Raw genomic sequence first — 20871 nt, forward strand, 5'->3', positions numbered from 1 at the left:
GGCTCAGACCTACACCACTCATCTGTCAGAGGCCATGGTCTGGTGGCAGCTCACATACAAAAAGAGGAAGATTGGCAGTGGATATTAGCTCAGGGCAAATCTTCCTCAGCAAAAAAAAAGAAGAGAATGGTTAAAAAGCTACATAATAGATTCCTAGGAGTCATAAAATAGGTTCTAAACTATGTATACCAAGTCCTTAATTTTATAGAGTCGACATTTGTTTATTTGTCTAAGTACACCTGGAACAAGCCTGGAAATGAAATGCCTACATGTTGTTAATAGTTTTGCTACAGGTGATTTTTCATCGTTTTCTCCTTGCTTATTTGTAACTTCCAAATTTTCCCCTAATAAACATGCATTATTCTTGAAATAAAGAAATATTATAAGGTTATGTTGTCTAAATTATTCATATATATATAGTTTTTTTAGATTAGAATATTTGGTTGAGTCCAGAAACCAGATATTGCTATAAATTAAGAAAACGCAAGTCCGCTGTGGTTTTTGCTCCCTATTTTATCCGTTCATTTACCTCTTGTTTTTTTCATTTTCTAATGGTAATTTGAGTTTTCTAGAACCTAAGGAAGGGAAAAATCTATTTCTCTGTATGAATGGTTAACTTAGTAGTAGGACTTCCTGTTACTCTTTTAAATTCTATATTCATCTTTATCTCCCCAGGACTGAAATAAAGATGACATTTTACCACCTACCGACTTCTCACACATAATATTATAAAAGACCTTAAGTATTATGGAAACCTGGTATTTATGTATAAGCCAGAAGATAACATATGACAAGGTTTTTATCCTGGAAAGAGAATGAGAACATAGCTTTAAATCATTTAAGATTTTCCTTCCTTTTTCCTGCTTCTTCCCTTTTCTATTGATTTTTTCTTTTCTGCTTCTCCATCTTTCTCATCGTTTTTCCTCCTCCATCTAAACATATACCCACCTGCATACACACTCACCAAAAGTGCTTCTCCTCTGTTGTCTCTCTAAATTCTTTCAGATATTTAATTTTCTTTTATATTTTTGCATATGGACAAGAACTGGCACGATTCCCTCCTTGGATTATCTAATCTGATCAGGAATAGGGCACGTTCTTCAGAGGAATATTCTTCCAGGGAGAAAATGATCTGTAATCTCTTCAGTACTGGATGGAGGCCACGACGGACATTTTACAGCTGACAATGATAGTGCCCTTGGATGTTTTCCATGCAGGATTCCTGGTCATGATCCTGGGAGAAGTGTGGGATGTACCTACCCGCCAACTCAAATCTGACGATGTGGTTTTAACCTTTTTCTTTCAATTAGTTCAGTAATTCCAAAATGACATTATTCTGTACTATCTCATTACTGTAAAGTCTTAAAATTATTTCAATTCAGTGTCTGAACTAGATAAAGGCAGAAATTTTAAAGATCATGGGTACTTTTGATGTAGTGTCATATGAGAAGGTGCAGTACGATAGAGACAACTTTGCTTCTTACTGCTGGAAATTTCTCCCAAGACCTACAGAAACTTATAGTCAAGGCGAGAAGATCACTCTGCTGCGCTCTTGTTAATCAGGCAGAATACAAAGCTCTCACTTTAAGAGAAACCTGTGAATTTAAGAACCTACATATCAGCACTAATTTTCATAATACAAATAAAGAGTCAAGGAACAACAGGCCATGAAATAAGGTGAGAGAGAAGTCAGGAAAGAAGTAAGCAGTTCAAATTGCCAATTTTTAAATCTAAGGAAGGGCTGATAAAAAAAAAAATAAGTGAGTTTGTCATAAGGAATGGCAAATTAGTATATTGGCTGAAATACTCTTAAACAGGAATCTGTAACACTTGCCTTCACTCTTCTAGATGTAACAGGAAGAGAAACAATGATCTATCTGTGTTACCCTAGGGTACCCTTATTTGCTGATTTGTAAAATTGAGTTGGGTGGCGGGGTGGGGGCATTTTGTCGTGTCTAAAGTCTTTCCATTCCCAGCATTCTATTATTGCACAGGATTGGTCACGCTGCGTTTCCCAACTGAAAAGATCCTTCTGCCTGAAAGTAAAACATCACCTGACATTTCAGCAAGCCATAATTCGAGGGCATGGAAGAGCAAATACCAAAGTATAACTTAGTCTAACAGGAGGTTTAGTGGAGAAGATTTTCTTCTGTCTCCCTGTCAGAGGTCCAAAACGTCTGAAAGCAAAACAATTAATTCATTAGGAGGTAAAAAGTATCCCCACACTCCAAAGTGAGGTGCCAGATTCCTTCTGCAAGCCAGGGAGGTAGCTCCCAAACCTGCCTGGGAGCGTCCAGGCCAACCACCACTCTAGGATATGAATATGAACAGACCTAAGACACGACAAGATAGCAGAGGAGAGAGCTGTAGGTATGCCTAGAGTCCCACTCCCACAGGAGAGGAGGGACACTTCCTCTGCAGGTCTAGCCTCCATTCACAAACACCGGTCAAAGAGTTCAACGCATCCTCTCTGGGGTAACCATTAAAGGAATGCAGTAGACCAGTGACTCAGTACCTGAGAAAGCCTACAGGCAGAAAGGTGTGGCTGGAGCTCCCCCAGTGAGCAGGGGCAGAGGAGGTCACCAGGGAGGAGTTGGTGTGGCTAGGGTGTGTGAGCTTCCTATTGGCCAAACAGAAGTTAACCCAAGAGGAATTGTGCAAGAGGGGAGGCTGCCAGTGTGAGGGGACTATAACAGGAAAACATTGTGATGTGTATTACCAAAGTCACCAGCTGCTTGGGTTGAGCCACAAGAGATTGGCCAAAGAGTGCATTAATTTGGAAACATGCAATGCAGCGGTCCCTGACTGGGGTCATCAAAGAACCCTCAACTGGACCCCCTTAATGCAAACTATCGACTTTAGTTAATAATAAATTATCGGTATTGTTTCATGAGATGTAACGAATGTGCCCCACTAAAGAAAGACACTGTGTGTGGTGGGGGGGGGGCATGTATGATCTCTCTACTTTCTCTACAATTTTTCTATAAACTAAAAAAGTAATACATACACATGGTAAAAAGAAATCCATTTGTATTGAAGAAAATACAACGAATAAAATCATCCTCTCAAAAAAAAGTTGTTTAATATAGAAGATGAAATTATGAAAGCAAGGGTTAGCAAGAGTATAGGAAACAAAAGAAATAACTAAAACTTCCTGGCATTAGAGAATAAGAGGAATGTAAGAATGGAATCTAGCTGAGTGGTGGGAAGAGAAGAAACGTATGAACAACGTGAAGGGAAAGCTAGAAGTGTTAAAAGGAGAGTCGTGTCTAATAGTCAAAGTTAAGCTCATTGCACCTCTATCATATAAACCCCTGTGCACCTTACCAAAACCAGGAGTAAAATCTGACATACATTCTGAGACAGCTAGATACATACATACAGGCATACACGCTGACATTGTTTTTGAGGAAAGGAGCTAATTTCCATAATTGGGTTGATGATAGAGCAGAAATAAAAGACTAGAAGACACTGAATAGAAATCAAGAATTCAGTGGAGGCAAGAAATAAGAACCAGGTATAATGCTGAGGACACAAATTCTCCCTCTGCCACACACACGCCTACCAATTTCCAAAATTTTAGAGAAATCTCAAGGTAGTCATTGGACATTCCACAGAGCACAAAAGAAAGTTTGGGACAATCTTACCTAGGTCTTGTCTAGACTCCAGTTGACATGTGGGTAACGCTTAAAATTGCTTACTTGTATGCTGAGTCATCTTCATTTTTCTTATCAAGTGGAGAATGTTCTGTTGGGTCTACACATGATTCCTCCTTAGAAAGGAAAGGAGTTTCCCTTATGCTTTCTTCTTGAGTCTCACTCTCCATTGAATTAGGATCTCTTTTAGGAAGGGAAAAACAGTTTTCAGTTTGCCAATGCTTTGCCTGAAAAAACAGAGATTTGTTTTATTTTTATGAAATTTATTTTCCTTGAATATTTATATGCTATATTACTAACTGAAGTCCTGGGGACACAAAAAAATGAATAAGATACAGTTCCTGTCCTCGAGGAACTTACAGTCTCATAAAGGACATGAGACATATACCCATAACTTTAATAAAGGTAGACAGTGATGTGTCATAAGAAACAAATGAAAATTCTTTGAAAAGATGATAATGAACTACAAAAAAATTGACACTCCCAATTCAAAATCCTGAATAACAATATGTTTATTTACCAAAAAGAAAAACAAATCTTTTGTTGAAGAATTATCAGAGATAATTTTTCATACTACTTTCTTTGCATCTTATTTCCCCAAAAAACTCTCAAAAGCCAGACAAATTATTGAGCACTTTTTCCCGTATAATATATGTTATATAACAGTTTTCACAGATCCTGGCTACAATTCTTAATACGTATCCATCTATCAAAAGCTCCTATTGACAATGTATTTTATATTTCAAATATACAACCAATTTCCTGATGTTATATGAAGTCACATGGTGTACACAGGAATGCACCAGGGAACACAGTGGATATGAGGGGATGTGTCATGTGATATGGGGGGACATTAGGTATCCCCAGGATAGCTGACTGGCCTACAAACTGATAGCCTCTTCAGAAGGGTTTGTAAAGTAAAATGGCAATGGCTGCAGGGGCCAGGAAGATACTGTCAATGAGTGAACGGAACCTTGTATAAGATGATAAACAGCAAATGGAATTCAGCCTCAGTGGTCAGGGGCAATAAGGAAAGTGGGGCCCACAATGAGTTAGAGAGGACTCATGTTACAGTTACTCTCACGGATGACATATGTTCTTTTTCAAGACAAGCAAGAAATCAGGATCTTCTACGGAATCTCTTAATGTCTGACACTAGGTGAGTAGGCACCAAGTCACTGGCCCCCAGATGAGGAGGAGGGGAGGTGCGAATACACAAACTCTGCCCCGTACAACTGTAGTCAGTGGCTTGACAGGGGCACTGAAGAAGTGCGTGTGTCATCTAATTTCTTTTCATACCACAATCATCTGACAGTTTCCTGGGATAAATCATCTCCACCCCTATTTCTCCAACTCTAGAAACAGACATACAACACCACATTTTTAAAAATCTAACTTGAAAACCAACCTCACAACAATAGCTATGTTGAAAAATGATTCACAGTTATTTAAAAAAAACTATTTCATAAAATATATCGAATCACATTGAATTAAATTTTAAATACTTTAATCAGACAGCATGTGATTAGAAAATTGTCTTAACATAAGAAATTAAAATACATTATTGCTTTCCTCCTGTTTTTATAACTGGTAGACCAGAATTAATTCAACTAAAAGACAAATGTCTCATTCAAATGCAGGGCAAAAGTCACTATGCTGTACAAATCAAGCTTGTTCAGTAAAGATTGCTCTGATCCTAGTTAAATTTGCTAATTGGGTCTCTTCTCCTTCTTATCTAAGTATTTCCATCTGCCTCCCTATTGTGCTTTGAAAGGCTGTCTCTTCATACACATTCTGAGGACATTCACTGTTGCTATTTTCTAGTGTCTGCTCATTTTTCTCTTCCCACCCTTCCTCCTCCACTTCCCCCTTTCCTCCTCTACCTTAGTCGCCTGTACCCCTTGGGACTATCACATCCATATTCAAGACAGCTTGATAACAGTGAGTCCTTAAAAAAATTGAAAATCTCAAGCAGAAGGGACTAGAAAACCCAGCTGCCCCAGCTTTGGAGCCTTGCTTCTCTATCACTGCTCTAGCTCTGGTGGCTCTTTCTCTGTCTTGGACGGAAGGAAAAAAACCAAACCGTTTTCATGCAGGCTTTTTGGGGCAGAAGTCCTTCAAAATACAAAGGATTTTACAAAACAACTAAAGAAAAATATCAAAGGCATAAAAATGAACAGTTTTACTAGCATGTACTTAATTCAAATAAAATTTAAATACGGATTGTGTTTGGTGGGCACAGTTTATACGGTACCCACACCTAGAACAGTCTTATTTTTGCTTCAACTCTCCTTATTTGGCTACGGGATTTTTTATACTCCAGGCATCATATGCTTGATGACACCTTATTTCTTTACTTGTCACTCTCACCTCCGCTTCATCTCAGTAGAGCACAGGAGATGTGGCCATGTAGCAATGTCGACATTGCATTCACTTCTCCAACTGCCAGAAAAAGCTTTCCAAATCCTTTTGTACTCAGAATGCCAGCTGTGCCCCACTCTGTCTCACTCACCACACACCTACCCACACACTCGTTAGAGTTCCCACTGAGAGGTTGTTTTTCCTGAGAAAAGTCTAGCGCTTGCCTTATTTACAGAGCAGAAGAGAGTACACAGATCTGAGTGTTACACTGAGACTCCCACATCACCCGGCCAAACGTGCGTCCACCTCCTCAGATTATTTCCTGATTTACCATCACCCTTCACATCCCAAAGGGTTGTACAAAATTCTTTCAGCACAGGCTGACATCATCAAACAGATTTCACAAAGAGAGCAACAGCAGACTTTGTCTTGCAACATGAAGAGAGGTACCGTGTTCTCACGGCACTAGAGAGACACTTGCGGTTGCTGCATAGAATCAAGTGGACTGATAGAAATTGAGGTGTCCATAGAACTTCACACCACCATGTCTGAACAATACTGTTCGTAACAGATCAAACCAATATTTTGTACCCAAAAGCACAAAGGGACTGGAAGCAGAGTTCCCATGAAAACAAACAGATGAAACAACAGAAATGTGAGACAATAAACAGTTTCTTTCTTCCATATCCCCGCTCCCATCTTTTTTTCATAGGCAGAAATAAATCAGAGCTAAGTTTCATGGCAGGAAGGGGTTAAAAGCATGAGCTCTGAAATGAGCTAGGTTGAGTTAAAAGCCAAACTACTATTTCTTAGTTTCTGTGAGCTCAAGCAATTTATTCAAACTCTCTGTGCCTCTGTTTCCTCATCTCTGTAAAATGGAAATAATGAGAGTTCCTCCCTCATGGAATGGGCAATCATGAAGATTACAGGTGATAATTGATGGAGACACCTCAGAACAGTGCCCCAAGCACACAAAAAACCCTCAGCGAATGTCAGCTATTACTGTTTTGGCAGGAGGAAACCAGACGATGAACAAGGAAGTTTGTTTTTTCTAAAATTTTCTCTTCGATTATTACTTGACAGCCATAGTCATCTACCTGTTTAATAATAACATGGCTATCTTATCCACATTGTATTTTTACTAAATTTTTAAATTGAAGGAATACACTTATTTTAGAGGAGAAATTGTTCTCAGAAATCCTGGGCTATGTTGAGCTGCACAGAGCCACTGTCTTTCCATGTCACTGGTGTCCTCCACTTGATGGAACTGCCATGCTTCATGGTAAACAGGACAAAAAATGCCTGGAGTGACAGTTCCAGAAATGGAAGTCAGTTCTTTCATGACTAATGAGCATTAACAGCTGATGAGATTCAAATGGAAATCAGTCCAAGTTCATACTAAATGTCAAGTAAATACTAGAATAATAAAGAAGCAATATTTCTACCTGACCAAAGATCCAGACGGGAGCACCACAGACATCGGTCACGCAGACGCTGCAGTCTGCAGAGGAGCAGATAATCAGTGACCGGCCGCCCAGCTCACACAGCTCCAAGGAGCTGATCTGGTCTTCATGAGGTTGGAACGATCTTATCAGAGCTGGGGCCTGTGTGATTTTGTGCTTACTGGAATTAAGACAGTACTCCTGAATGAAAAGAAATGCAAGAATTCTAAAAAGTGCAGATATTAAATTATTGCAGTAATATAACACTTTTTTTAAAAAGTCAGATACGGAAATGAAAAAGGGTAAATTTGGGAGCAATAATCTGTGATCCAAATGCAAAAGAATAGTTCATGAGAACAGAGGTTAGAAGAATGGTATTAATGTTCAAAAAAGGGTTTCTAACAGATGTGACTAACTTGAGAAGTGGAAAGGAAGGAGAGAGAGAGGGATGGAAAGCAGAAGGACGAACAATAAAGTCAGTTATTTGATAGAGATGAACTTTATCATGTATGGGCAGTCATGCATTATACAATTTTACAACACTAGTAGAAAATTGAGCAGGTAACCAGTGACACAAAAATCCCAAAGTAACTCATGATGACAGTAATGTTAGATGAAAGGCTAGTACTCTATTTAAATTACGTTTACGGTAGCATTTCAAATAAGGTATATCCTAATTATCTATGCTCAAACAACGTTGCAGTAACTTACTGACAACATTGCATTCCTAAATTGGGTGATTGATTTGACTATATGTTAACAGAAGATTTTTAATATTGAGAAAATCTGTTTCCCATAAATTATTTAAAAGAAATGTCACTGCACATGTAAATGTTTCCTTTAAAATATTCAGACTAAATATTTCTTCCTTTATCTAGGAAACAGACAAGACTGGATTCATAGTTATCTGCAACAAAAGGTCATCATAAGTAATAAAGGTCATGTGAGGATTTCTTCAATTTACCTCTATATTCCAGATTTTCAACCATCCATCAAGATCTCCTGTGGCGAGGTATTGATTCAACTTATCAATAGACATGATAATGGGTCCAACTCCACTATGAGCTAAAAATTCAGCCAGAAGTTGCTTCTTAAATGTATCCCAGAATCTGACATACCCAGATCCTCCACATGATACCAAGTTAACTCCTCCTAACATGTAAAGGAACACTTAATTAGGAAACGGTGACAAAAACGTGAGAAACAAGCTCAGTGGTCTTCCCGGTGGAAAGCATCTGGATGGTGGAAAGATGGGTAGCCTTGAGATCAATTCCAGCACTTTAATTCTCTCAAATATAAAATGGAGATAGGGGCCGGCCTGGTGGCTCAGCGGTTAAGTGCGCATGTTCCGCTTGGGCGGCCTGGGGTTCACTGGTTTGGATCCCAGGTGCGGACATGGTACCACTTGGCAAGCCATGCTGTGGTAGGAGTCCCACGTATAAAGTAGAGGAAGATGGGCATGGATGTTAGCTCAGGGCCAGTCTTCCTCAACAAAAAGAGGAGGATTGGCAGCAGATGTTAACTCAGAGCTGGTCTTCCTCAAAAAATAAGAAAAGAAAAATGGAGGTAACCCTATGATAACCTCACTGGTTTATGTGGATTATTAAATAGGATACGTAAAATGTTCTATTAAATTTAGTTCTCTTTCCTTCATTCACTATTTTGTTATTATTTGGGTTTTTAAAGTTAGATAGAATTAATTTGTTCCTTTAAATGAAATTATAAACTATTAATTGCAACATTATGATGATATTCTTATTACACATAAAACCCATTTTTCTTAATGATTCATCGAACATATATATATAACCCAAGAAGTAAGACTCCTTACGCACAGATGTGGATGCACATATATAGTTAGCACAGCATAACTATTGATTTCTCTATCCAACAGCATGCTTCCAATTCTATTTATGAGCTCACTTTAAAAATTTTCATCAGGAATTCATTTTATCCCTTATGGAACACTTTTTTGGTTCATAGGCCTAGAACTAACCTTTTCATTTTGCATTTTTACCAGCTTTGTGGAAGCACTTTACCTAAATTATTCTTCTGTGGTAAAGTTCCTATTATTATTTGATAAATCTGTAGATGACTTCCAATTTGCTTCACAAATGGACTGCTGATTAACAATCATATCTGTTTAAGGCAGAAATAATGGCATGGAGCCGCTTCAGTGGGAGCAATTTGGGAATCCTGATAACATTAAGAAGAATTAGTGTTGAGGAAATAAGAGTAATTTCAGGATAATAGTTCATATTGTGAGGATAAGTAAGTTCTAGAAAATAGAAAGTTTTAGAAACTAACCCTTCCAAAGTCTACTCTAAATATTCCACAATGTTTCTATAACTCTATAAGAGTATACCTTTATCGATTTTTAATGTTGAATATTTTTATATGAAAATCAGGCAGATTTTCCACCTGCAAATTGAATATGGGAAAGTGAATATGGAAAGCATGGATCAGATATGTCTGTTTCTTTTTTCAAACATTTAACACATGTATGTCTAGATTCCCAATATTAAGAAAAATCACTTCTAAACTACAATTCTTTTTTTAGATGAAATTTCAAAAATATGCATTATTCTCAAAAGCAGATTTTTATTTTGAGAAGACGCAGGCTTCATTGATGCCATGTTAACGTAGTCATTAAAAACAGAGGGAAAATTAATTAAATGGTTATGTCATATATAATATCAAACATCTACAGTAATTCATATGGTAGCACCAGTGTTAACATACATCTCAGCGGAAGCTCTAACCAGGACTTTGGCTTACTCTGGAAAGTATGCACATCTGGTAAGGAACCCAAAGCATTACTTCCCACATTCCCCCCATCCCCAAAAAACGATTAAGACAAAGAGTAGGCAGCTCTCTTGACCTGGGATCAGCAGTTATTTCAAATTTTGCCATTGCGCCCCATCTCCAAGTTTCTCGCTATTTTTTCCTACTTCATTTGATACAGCAGCCAGCGCAGTCAGTCTCAGAGTGTCCCCTTCTGCCACATGTAGACCTAAGCTTTGGCTCATGTATTTGGAGCATATTTCTTGCTGTGCCCTCTGCCCTATCAAACCTCTTTATGCCATGGCTGGAACACCAACTCCAATTGTTGCCCATGGCCAAGAGTTTGCCCAAGTTTTTCTCACTCTGGTCCGGACATAGGCAGCACTATATAAATTGTTGATCTAGCCTGGCTCCTGCTTCTAGACCCACCCTCCTAAGCCCTAAGCTCATTTGCCCTGGCCCATGGCCTCCCATGATCCAGTCCTGACTGCTAGCTAGATGCGGTCAAACTCTACAAGACCTAGATAAGATTAGACTGAACTCTCTTCATTGCTCCCTTTTGCAACATTTTACAATGTATCAAGCAATCTAGAGTCAAAATATAAATAAGTATTTTACCTGTCTCTGCAATGTTTTTTCTTGCTTCAAGGAAGCAAAGCCTCATGACGGCATTATTGCGGTTGGTGTCAGTCTCAAAGCCTGGTCTGCTGTGGGGTGGGTGGGGTGGCTTCTCCCGGCCCCCAGAAGCTTTGGAGCCTCTGATTCTGTGATGGAAACAGGCGTCTTAATGAAAAGAAACATCTGCTTTTCAAACGAATGCTTACAAAAAACAACAGGCCTGCCTCCATCATGGTCTTGGATGACTCCATCAAGTCTCACAATAGGTTTACAGTTAACATCCATTGAGCTTTCTGCTATTCACTTCCTCAACCCCAACTTGAAGGATTGTTTGATTCCATGTTTGTTTTGGCATATTCCGTACACGCTCACTGTGTTTTCCCTTGATATGTATTAACAGGGACTTCATTTCCTAGTCACTGCTAACATCTTACAGATCCTGTTATGTTCAAGACAAATGTGATTCTAATATCACAGCATTTTCAGCTTATTAATCATTAATATTAATCTTGCAAATAATTTAATGAACACTAGATATAATGACTATTTAAATATATTTAATGGTCTTTTTTTTAATTTTGGTGAGGAAGATTGGCCCTGAGCCAACATCTGTTGCCAATCTTCTTCTTTTTGCTTGAGGAAGATTATCCCTGAACTAATATCTGTACCAATCTTCCTCTATTTTGTATGTGGGACGCTTTTCCTTCTTATCTAACCCTCTGTGTATTTAATTGTTGCCACTGTTAGGTTTGCTATAAGAACAAGATGGCGCTGTCCCGAAGGCCAGTGTAGAAGAGGAGGCAGAATTCCACCCTCTCCCTGGAGGGTTCCGATGAAGCATGATGGTTAGCTCTTTATACATACAGCAGGTCAGAGCTTTGTGCCTACAACCAAGTAAGCCCAAAATCTCTTAAGTTGGCTTTCTTACTCTTCACAAATTACTCCTTCAGCTTTTCACAAGAAAGCTTTATCTGATGACCAGTCCTCTCCTAAGATCCAAGTCAGACTCTGTGAGTTTATCCAATTGAGACAACAGAATCTCGCTGGGCCATGAGGAATGACACATTCATTACCCAAATAAATTAGTCTAAGGAAAAACCTTTAGCATCTAAGGGAACTAACATAAAAATGTGAAAGGCAAGTGTCAGGACATTTTGCTTAAGTATAAAATATTCATATGCTCTGCTAAACTCTCATAAAATACAATACACTCCCATCTAATGTTCCTCACAGGTTTCTAAGGCAAGAAATAATTTGAGATTTCCGGGTGGTGTAATATTTAATACAAGTCCTAGATTGAGCCTGAACAGCCTATCAAGTGAACACGTGTTCCCATTTTCCTACCTGGGGGTACCCAAGGTTCACTCAAAGGCAATTTGGCGAGTTTTATTGGCAAAAACTAAACAGGATAAAGATGAAAGGGCTGCTCCCTCTTGTCAGTAATTCAGAAACGCCAATGTAGCACAAAGAGAAGAAATGGTAGGCCATGGAAAATTTGCTAAGCCAAGTGAATCTCAGGGTTCTTTTTAGTCACTTTGATAAGACACTGTTATCACTAGTCCCTTGCGCTTATAGCCAATGATCTATAATTTAGGAGCAAGCAGCATCAGCTATATGCAGCCACAACCAGCCTACTGTGCTTCGACTCAGCCACATTATTTTACTTTCAAACTTGCACTCACCCGATTTTGAGTCTAGCAGCCTCTGGTAATCAGGATGAAGGACCTAGGAAGCACTTTCTGTGCTATTGTTCCACAGAACAATTTCTCCACCATAACTGCCTATGTGAGCCAAGATGGAGAACACAAATTGCCAAAAAGTTAGAAAATGTGAGCAAGAGCAAAGAGCAAAAAGTTACAAAATATGAGCAATGCAAGCAAAAATATGAGAAAATAGCATTATCATGATATCTTACATGGAATCTGGCACATAGTAGGCACTGTATACATTTTTGGAGACATGAATGAATAATAATAACTAGTATTTTTATTAAGCTTTAGAACTTACAATCCTCGCAACATACCTGTGCATAGTGTGATAGAAATTTGCTGTCATATCTTTTCCTTTTATAGTAATAAAGCACTCAGAATAAGGGCTTTGCAATTAAACAACTTGAGTCTGAATCTTGGTCCCGCCACCTCCTAGCTATGTGACCTTTGGCAAGTTATTTAACTGTACAGGACGCCACCATTTCTGCACCTATAAACCTGAATTAAGAATTGTGTTTGTTTCAGAGGATTGTTATGAAGAATGAAAAGTACTTAGAATAGTACCTAGCATATTATAAGCATGAAAAAGTGTTAATAATAATTATCATACTTTTTTATTGTTGAGAGAGGGCAAGTTGATCAAATTCTAGGTTTCTGTTTCCCACATCTCTTCTTTTACGTGTGTGTGTGTGTCCTTTTCATTTCCTCCCTCCTGTATTCTTTACTGAATGCTGCTTTCTCCAATCCTAAAATTCTCCCTAGAGAAAGTTCTTCCTAATTGCTCTCAGAGAACATAGAAAAGCCAAAATAGGGAGGCTAAGTCTGGCCAAGCCTGTCCTGGGGAGGAGCAATGCGTGCCCAGACCTCTGCCCTCAGCAGCTCAGTGAGAACAGCTTCCTGCTGAGCAGAGCGTCAGTGTGAAGTGGAGAGCAAAAGAGAAGAGCTGAGTCTGAGTGGGATGTACACATGGTGTCTTTCTTGGGATTTAAAGAAAGAAGAGAATAACACATGCTAAACTCTGTATTGTCCTGGAGAGAGGAACCCATGTAACTCACACATTGGCCAAGGATGATGGATTTCCATGGATTAGCTGTCCATGGGCGTATTCATCTTTTCCTACGATTTTGAAATGCTTTCCTTGCAAAGTACTTGATCAAACATTTTCCCATAGGACCGATGGGATGAGAATGAATGAAGAGATGATCTATTCACCAATTACAATGGTATTTTATGACACGCACAATAACAACTATACAGCCTGATAGTTTACTTGTCTCCATCACACTTCAGTATGTGATACCCCCTGCAGGGATAGACTTCCAGCAGCTTATAGCAAATTCAATTGCAGAGTTGCCCTACCGGAAAGTAATCATGTCAGTTCTAAAAACAATGGAACTTTAAGTGTAGACAGAGCAGTAAACCTCACATTGTAACACTTCATAGATGTCTCAGTTCTTTTCCTATGAGTTTTCATTCCTCTTAATTGATGACATTTTTGGTTCTATAAAAAAATGTAGGCTGTCAAAACATGGACTTGATAATTTCATGGTGCAATCTGTCTTTATAAATTGTTTTCTTTGGCTGGAAATGAGACAACAATTTCTGATCCTCTTTAATATGTCACATCAAAGCATACCCATGCCCTCTTTTAAGAGCTTGGATTTGTAGACATTTTGTGAGGCCAGTCTTTAACCAACATTAGTTAGACTAAATTGTGCCAAAGAGTTAATATGTTCCCATGATGACACATCTGAGTGCCACAGAAGTTGATTTGTACCCAACAGTTCTGAAGCTACTCCTGGAAAAAGGACACTAAAAATAAAAGCTAACATTTAACCAATGAGCTTACTGTGTGCCGAGCACTGTGTTAAGCCCTTACACAGATTATCTTATTCAATCTTAGCTGTAAACCAAGATATTCTTATAGTATTATTAGTCAGAAAAAAATTATGATTTAGATGTTAAATAACTTGATCAGTATCATGCAGTGGCAAGTGGTGGAACCAGGATCTCAAGCCAGGTAGCCAGGCTCGGGAGCCGATGGGCATAACCACTAATGTATTGGCCTAGAAAGAAGAACCAAGAGTAGCTTTCAGTGCAAGGATTCCTTCAAGAAATATGTTCACTTTGCAGTAGAGAAAAGGCTTCTTAAAAGTGAGTGAGGCAAAAGAAACCAAACTCTCAGCACTGATTGTCAAATGAATATTCAATTAACCTGTAGCAAGAGTTTGTGGAGGTAGAAATGCAGGACACGAAATATCATCTCGGTGTTGTATTCCTCCTTTCCATTCTTCAGGCTGGATCAAAAACTGATTGAAGCTCTGAAGTCGAAATACAGTAATAGCCCTGGTAAAAAAGACATAGAATTTAGCTGTGAATCTAAAAGCGATATAGATATCGAGTAGCCATCATCCACTTGGGGATGTAATTTGAGAGGTCTAAAAGACTGCGCTACCCCAAATTTTATGCCCACTTGTCATCCATAATACTGAACTTCTCACATTGAACTTTGTTTTGGATTCTCTCATTGAATTCACTGGCAAATTATGAAGTATTAGAAGGTTAATTATCCTTTCACAATCATTAACACCAAACATGTATGCATTTATCAGATTAATTATCCATCACCAAGACCCTAAAGCAAAGTTTCCCCATATGGATAACATGGAACCACTAATTGCTTTGTGACAGTAGCAATAAAAAAGGGGATGGGTCTGTGAACACAAAATATTTGGTAGTTTGAACAAAAGTAATAAGGCTTCTTATCATCAAAGCATCCAGGACATTTAAAATGTTTCCATTCCCTGTGGCATTTCTCAGACTTACTTGACCACAGAGTCCCTTCTCAGTAAGCGTCTTGAAGACTACCATTTGTGGAACACACTTGGAAAATGTTGCTCCATAGAAATGGTACACAGGACAGATACATTTTGAACAGAAATAATAATTTTAAAATGTCAGAATCTTAAGGCACTGCTCTGGCGAAGTGAGGGTAGGCCAGGATGGGCAGAGAATGAAATGCCTGGGGCCTGGTGGGGAAGGGAGGAGTGTAAAAATTAAATTGTGACCTGAGCTCTGGCTACCAGCCTATGCTAAGCCTGTCCCTCTTTCTAGGGCCACACACATCTCAACGAGCATTTGTAACCACAGGTGTGGTGTCTTCACCCTCATTCTCTCTTCACCTCACTGAAGTTTTTCTTCTATTCCCACCACTCTGAACGTCTCTAAATTGCCCCATCAACGTAACTCCTCACTCTGATGAATGTGGCTTTCTCCTCCTGGAAACTTTTGTTTCCAGTAGGTCCTACTTCTTTCCTGCCTCCCTGCTGTTTCATTCTCTGTCCTCCTTTTTCTCTTCCCTTCCTTCTCTCCCGCATATGAATATGGATATTTCTTACTGTCATTCTTCCACTCCATCCTCTCTCCTCAAAAGGGCTTGTTCAAGGATTTGGTATACCCCTGGAGGTTCCAATCTCACTCCTACACAAAGGGATCTTAAATTTATCTTCATTCATAACTTTTTCCAGTGCTGAATAGTTCTCTCTTGACAGTTAACAGTTCCATTTAAGGCTCCCATCAGCAACATATCAAAAATCCAAATTTGCCACCTTCCCTCCATACCAGACCTCCTTAAATTCCCTAATTTGGTTGATAGACCAGCATTCCAGCCTCCTACATGTCTTTCTCTCCCCTAGTCAAATCCAATACTTAGATTCTACTTCTATGATATGTTACATATTCATTCCGTCCTTTATATTTTTGACGGCCAATGACATCTTCCTAGTTCCGCGCTCATTATCTCACAGTTGAACAATTGTAACAATCTCTTAACCAATTTCACTGTTTCTAGTCCACCCACTTCTGGTACAGTCTTCATCCTGCTATTAGATTAATCATTCCATTCTGGGTCTCTTAATATGCATTCATTAGATGAGCATTTCTGTTTTCTACATGGACGTCCCCATTCTTGGTGCTGCAGGGGGTAAAACCATGAGCACAAAATGACTAAAATGCACAATGAAATGCGGTAAGTGCCAAGGAAGTACTGATCAACTGCTGTGGAAGTCCAAGTGTAGAAATCACAGAAGGCTGAGTTCAGGGGTCAGATTTAAGCTGGACCATACGAGATGTGCAGGATTTGGAAGAAGAAGGTACTCTAGGCAGAGAAAACAACATGATCAGAAAGAAGCTAATGCCCTATTCAAAAGCATTTCCTAATTTTCCATATCCACATGACAAAATTCAAATGTGTGGGCCTATTCTTCAAGGCTTAACAATACTTGAGGCCAATCTACTTTTTTAGAATTATTGCTCTCTATTCTTCTATCCTTGCTTTTCAAAGTAAAATGTGAATGTTCAACTAAATATTTGACAGGACTATGGGAAGCCACAGGGTAAATATGGTGCACCTTCCTGAGTGTTAATTTTACTCAAAGAGTTTGAGCAAAAATATTTTATATTAACATAAGGATAGATGAATTAATGCAATAGAATGCAAAATTCATCTGATTTTAAAGATAGGATACGAGGTTTCGAACAAATTTCTTTGTTGCAGGAGCTGTTTGCAACTGTTAGGGGTATTCAGGGGCTACGTTTTTAAAGCACACCTTCTTGTTCAACACAAACAATAGTCTTACTGGTGTCTGAGCACCCTTCACGTTTCCAGCTGCTTTGTCTTCATTCATGGCATGCTCTTCCATCCCTCTGTGCAGTTTCTTTCACAGACATACTCACATCTAGCTATCCACGCACCTATTCTCTAAGGCCCGTCCTAGTCTGGTAGGTTTCCTTCAACTAGAGTTGAAAGAAATATTTCCTCTTCTGACCTCTTACACCATTCAAATTTTACTTATAATGCTTAGTAAACATTATTTAGTCTCTGCTCTTCTGTTAGATTGTAAATTCTCAGAAAACAGATATCTTGTCTTATTCTGCAACCCCACAGTAGCAAGCATAGTGACCTTCACATATCAAATATTCAATAAATATTTGTCAAATGAATGAGTAAAAAGTTCTCCACTCAAATGTCACCTCCTCAAGTAAGCCTTCCTGTCGCCTTAGCTGAAGACTCTCCCTTGAGTCTCTCATCTCTCACTCTACATAGTTTTTCTTTATTACATTTTCATCATGTGATATTGTGATCTATATTTGTTTGTCTATTTCCTATCTCTTCTATCATAATAAACTCTAGGAGAGCAAGGACTTTGTTTTATCTCTTCTTCATCAGTAGTGTCTAGAATAGTATCTAGCACATAATAGCCATTAAATAAATATTTGCTGAATCAAAGTGTGAATTATTCTGTTTTTTAAAACATCAATAATTTTAATATTAGTGTTCTTTTAATAATATTAATATCAGGCTTAGAAAGATAATATAAAGTAATTTGCAATTCTGAAATTGTAGTTAATCTCATAATAGCTTTACATGTGTATATTTTAAATTTTCTCTTTACCTAATGGTAAGTTTGCTTGACGAGACTGCCCTTTGGGAAGGGAGACTGTTGGGTGGGAGTGAGAAGTAAGAGATTAATCCTATATCTTTTCTATTATCTCTCAGCCAAAATTCAATGTTAAATGTCTTTTCACCAAGATGCCCATATTAACTAGACATATGTAGAGAGTACCACCCAAAGGCGCAAAATGCCTTTCATAAGGTGGTGTGAAAAATAGCCCTTCTGATATTTGACCTTGTGTGTCAAAATGTTGAGAAACTAATTAGCTGACAGCTTTCCCTTAAAACCTAACCTGAAATTTTCATTTGAGATGACAGTTATCCTTAAAATGCCTTCAGAATCCACACTGTTTTTCTTATTTTGTCCATTTCAAAGATAACTTTTTCTAAGTTTGCACTTTTGCCAAGAGTAAAATTAAAGTGCAGAATGAGCCAATTTTAAGGCCCTTTTAGTAATCTGAGAGATTTTTCTTTCTGACATTGAAGGAGTTTACTAGTTCCATTCCACATCTCACATTTGAAATCCTAAAAGAGCTGCTACTGAGTCATCGCGTCATCTTGTGAAGATGATCCTGTCTCTAATTCAGAATTTAGATATGATGACCAATTCTGTAAGAATAAAATTAGTTTACCTGTCAAGTGCCAAAAAATAAAAAAAAAATTTTTTTTTAGAGAACCTCTTTTAGGATGAATGAGATAGGAAAATAACATTCACCAAAACTTATCATGTAGAAAACACCATGGAGAGAACAAAAGAACACAACTATTTGTTCCCTCAGAGGTTAAATGTTCATGTGTGGTTAGTCCAATTATCATAAGAACCTATCCTTGTTTGATTCATTGCCTTTTAGGCTTAAAGGGGTACCTCAAAGGCAGAGAATGAGCTCAATATAAATCATTTTATTCTTTATCCTAAAACTTTGGAGTCAAATTTGGACACTGAAACCATCACAAAATTAGGTTTGAGGGTAATTTGTGAATTTCAATCATACCCACCCGCTCCTGACCTCCAAGATGGTTATTTAGAATAAGTTACAACTTTAGAAATTTTCACTTTGATTCTTATCCTAATAATAGAAACCAACTGAGTCATATAGGATTACAGTTCCTTAGTAAGGCAATTATTAAGAATTTAATATCTTGTGATAGGGAAGTTTTATTGTTGAGGAACTTCAAATCCCTAATCTCATTTCACTTAAAAATACTTTGAGAAATCAAATTAAATCAGCAGCTATTTTGAGCACGTACTTTTTACAGAGCTCTGTGAAGGATGCTACTATCAATAATAGTTTCAGAATTATTTGAAATTATGTGATTCTCCTTTTTAGTATTTGTATAAGTCTAGATAATTTACAGAGATAAAACTTTCACAAACAGAGGTTTCCCCTTTAATGGAAAGGAGAGAAATAAAGTGAGGGAAACTAAGAGTTTGAGTCTATTTTTACAGAGAGTTGTAAGTATAGAATCATAGAATTTTAGGGCAGGATAAAATCTTAAACTGTTATGATCATTTATTTGGTTTTACTAGAACTATACATATTACATGACTACTTTAAACAAACGCAAAGATAATGATCATTTATTCATTTAATTTTACCAGTGTAAACAAGGCATTTAACCAAGTGTTGTTTAACTGACCCTATGTCAGTTCACCACTTTGTCTCTAAGTATATTTTGCTCCAATTAAGAAACATGTTGCTAGAAGTTCTTCTTTTTTCTGACAGAAATATTCTGTAGATATGAATGATCGTATTTCTAAATATCCATCATGGGCTTTCTAATTCAGGTTTGGCCGAGGCCCACTTCATGGTGGCATTGACCATATCCTGCCTGGAATGTATGGACTCCCCAGTTAGAATGTGACGCACTTGAGAGCAGCCATCAGCCTTCTTCACACTCAGTCTGTCATAGTTCCTAACTTGGTGCTTTCCATCTAGGTGCAGTTTAAAAATATTTGTGGGAAGGAAACGGAAAAAATAAGGGTAAGCTAAAACTTTGAGGTATTGTTAGGTTGATAACACATTTTTTATGTGTTTCTTCAGATGCACAAAAATGATTCACTGGAGTTGAGTGACATAATCAACCTCCTCAGTCAAATTATTTGTTTAAAAGGATATAGTTGTTCTGCCATAATTTAATGACTCAGGAACGGTGGAAAGAGCATGGACTTTGGCATAGAATTCTAGCTCAGCTGCCTACTAGCTTTGTAACCTTCGCCAAGCTACCCAACCTCTTCAAGCTTTGTTTCCTCGCTTGTAAAAAAGGATTGATAATGCTTAGCTGTCTGGTTTATTGTGAAGCTAGAATAAATTTGAATATCTGTACTGCTTGCCTCTTATTTGCAGTGCGACCATGGGTAATAAATCTCTCTAATCCTTAGATTTCCTGTGTATTCAATAAACATTACTGAAGTCATTCAAGAAATATCATTGAGCATCTAAAAAGCACCAGACTCTATATGTATATATGTACTATATATACATATTCTTATCAGGTGCTCAGCGATATTTGTTTAGTGTAAATATATATGTGTGTGTGTGTGTGTGTGTGTATACACACATATTCCATCTGAGCAGTAAAGAGAGTAAAGAGTATAGAGAGATGTCCTGGTGGAGAAGATGCATGAATGAGACTTGAAATAGGAATAAACATTAGCCACATGAAAAATGTTTGCAGAGCGATTTCTAGACAAGGGGAGGAAATAAAGGAATGGGCGTGTGAAACAGCATGTTTGCATGAGAACACCCCGACAGCAGGTTGCTACTTGAGTTTAGAATGTACACAAGAATGGGTGAGAATGGAGAAACTAAGAATAGGCCCAGGCCAGAAGGAGCTTAGATTTATTTTGT

The 20871-nt window shown here is 38.0% G+C and overlaps 1 protein-coding gene across 2 annotated transcripts in view; it reads right to left on the minus strand.

Annotated features, from left to right (window-relative positions):
• Positions 1-754: 754 nt before the first annotated feature.
• WDR49 (WD repeat domain 49) overlaps positions 755-20871 on the minus strand; it is a 38863-nt gene continuing 18746 nt past the window's right edge. Inside the window, exons 3-8 of one of the 2 annotated variants that reach the window (XM_070582290.1) lie at positions 14786-14916; positions 12544-12642; positions 10862-11007; positions 8424-8611; positions 7463-7660; positions 3556-3883 (exon numbers count right to left, since the gene is read on the minus strand). In XM_070582290.1, the coding sequence (XP_070438391.1) occupies positions 3698-3883; positions 7463-7660; positions 8424-8611; positions 10862-10907 (618 nt within the window). In that variant the 5' untranslated portion in view covers positions 10908-11007; positions 12544-12642; positions 14786-14916 and the 3' untranslated portion in view covers positions 3556-3697. Of the gene's footprint in view, positions 3884-7462; positions 7661-8423; positions 8612-10861; positions 11008-12543; positions 14917-20871 lie in introns of both variants that reach the window. The other variant, XM_070582289.1, reaches the window with a different exon arrangement.

Source organism: Equus przewalskii, chromosome 18 (assembly GCF_037783145.1).
Source record: "Equus przewalskii isolate Varuska chromosome 18, EquPr2, whole genome shotgun sequence".
NCBI lineage: Eukaryota > Metazoa > Chordata > Mammalia > Perissodactyla > Equidae > Equus > Equus przewalskii.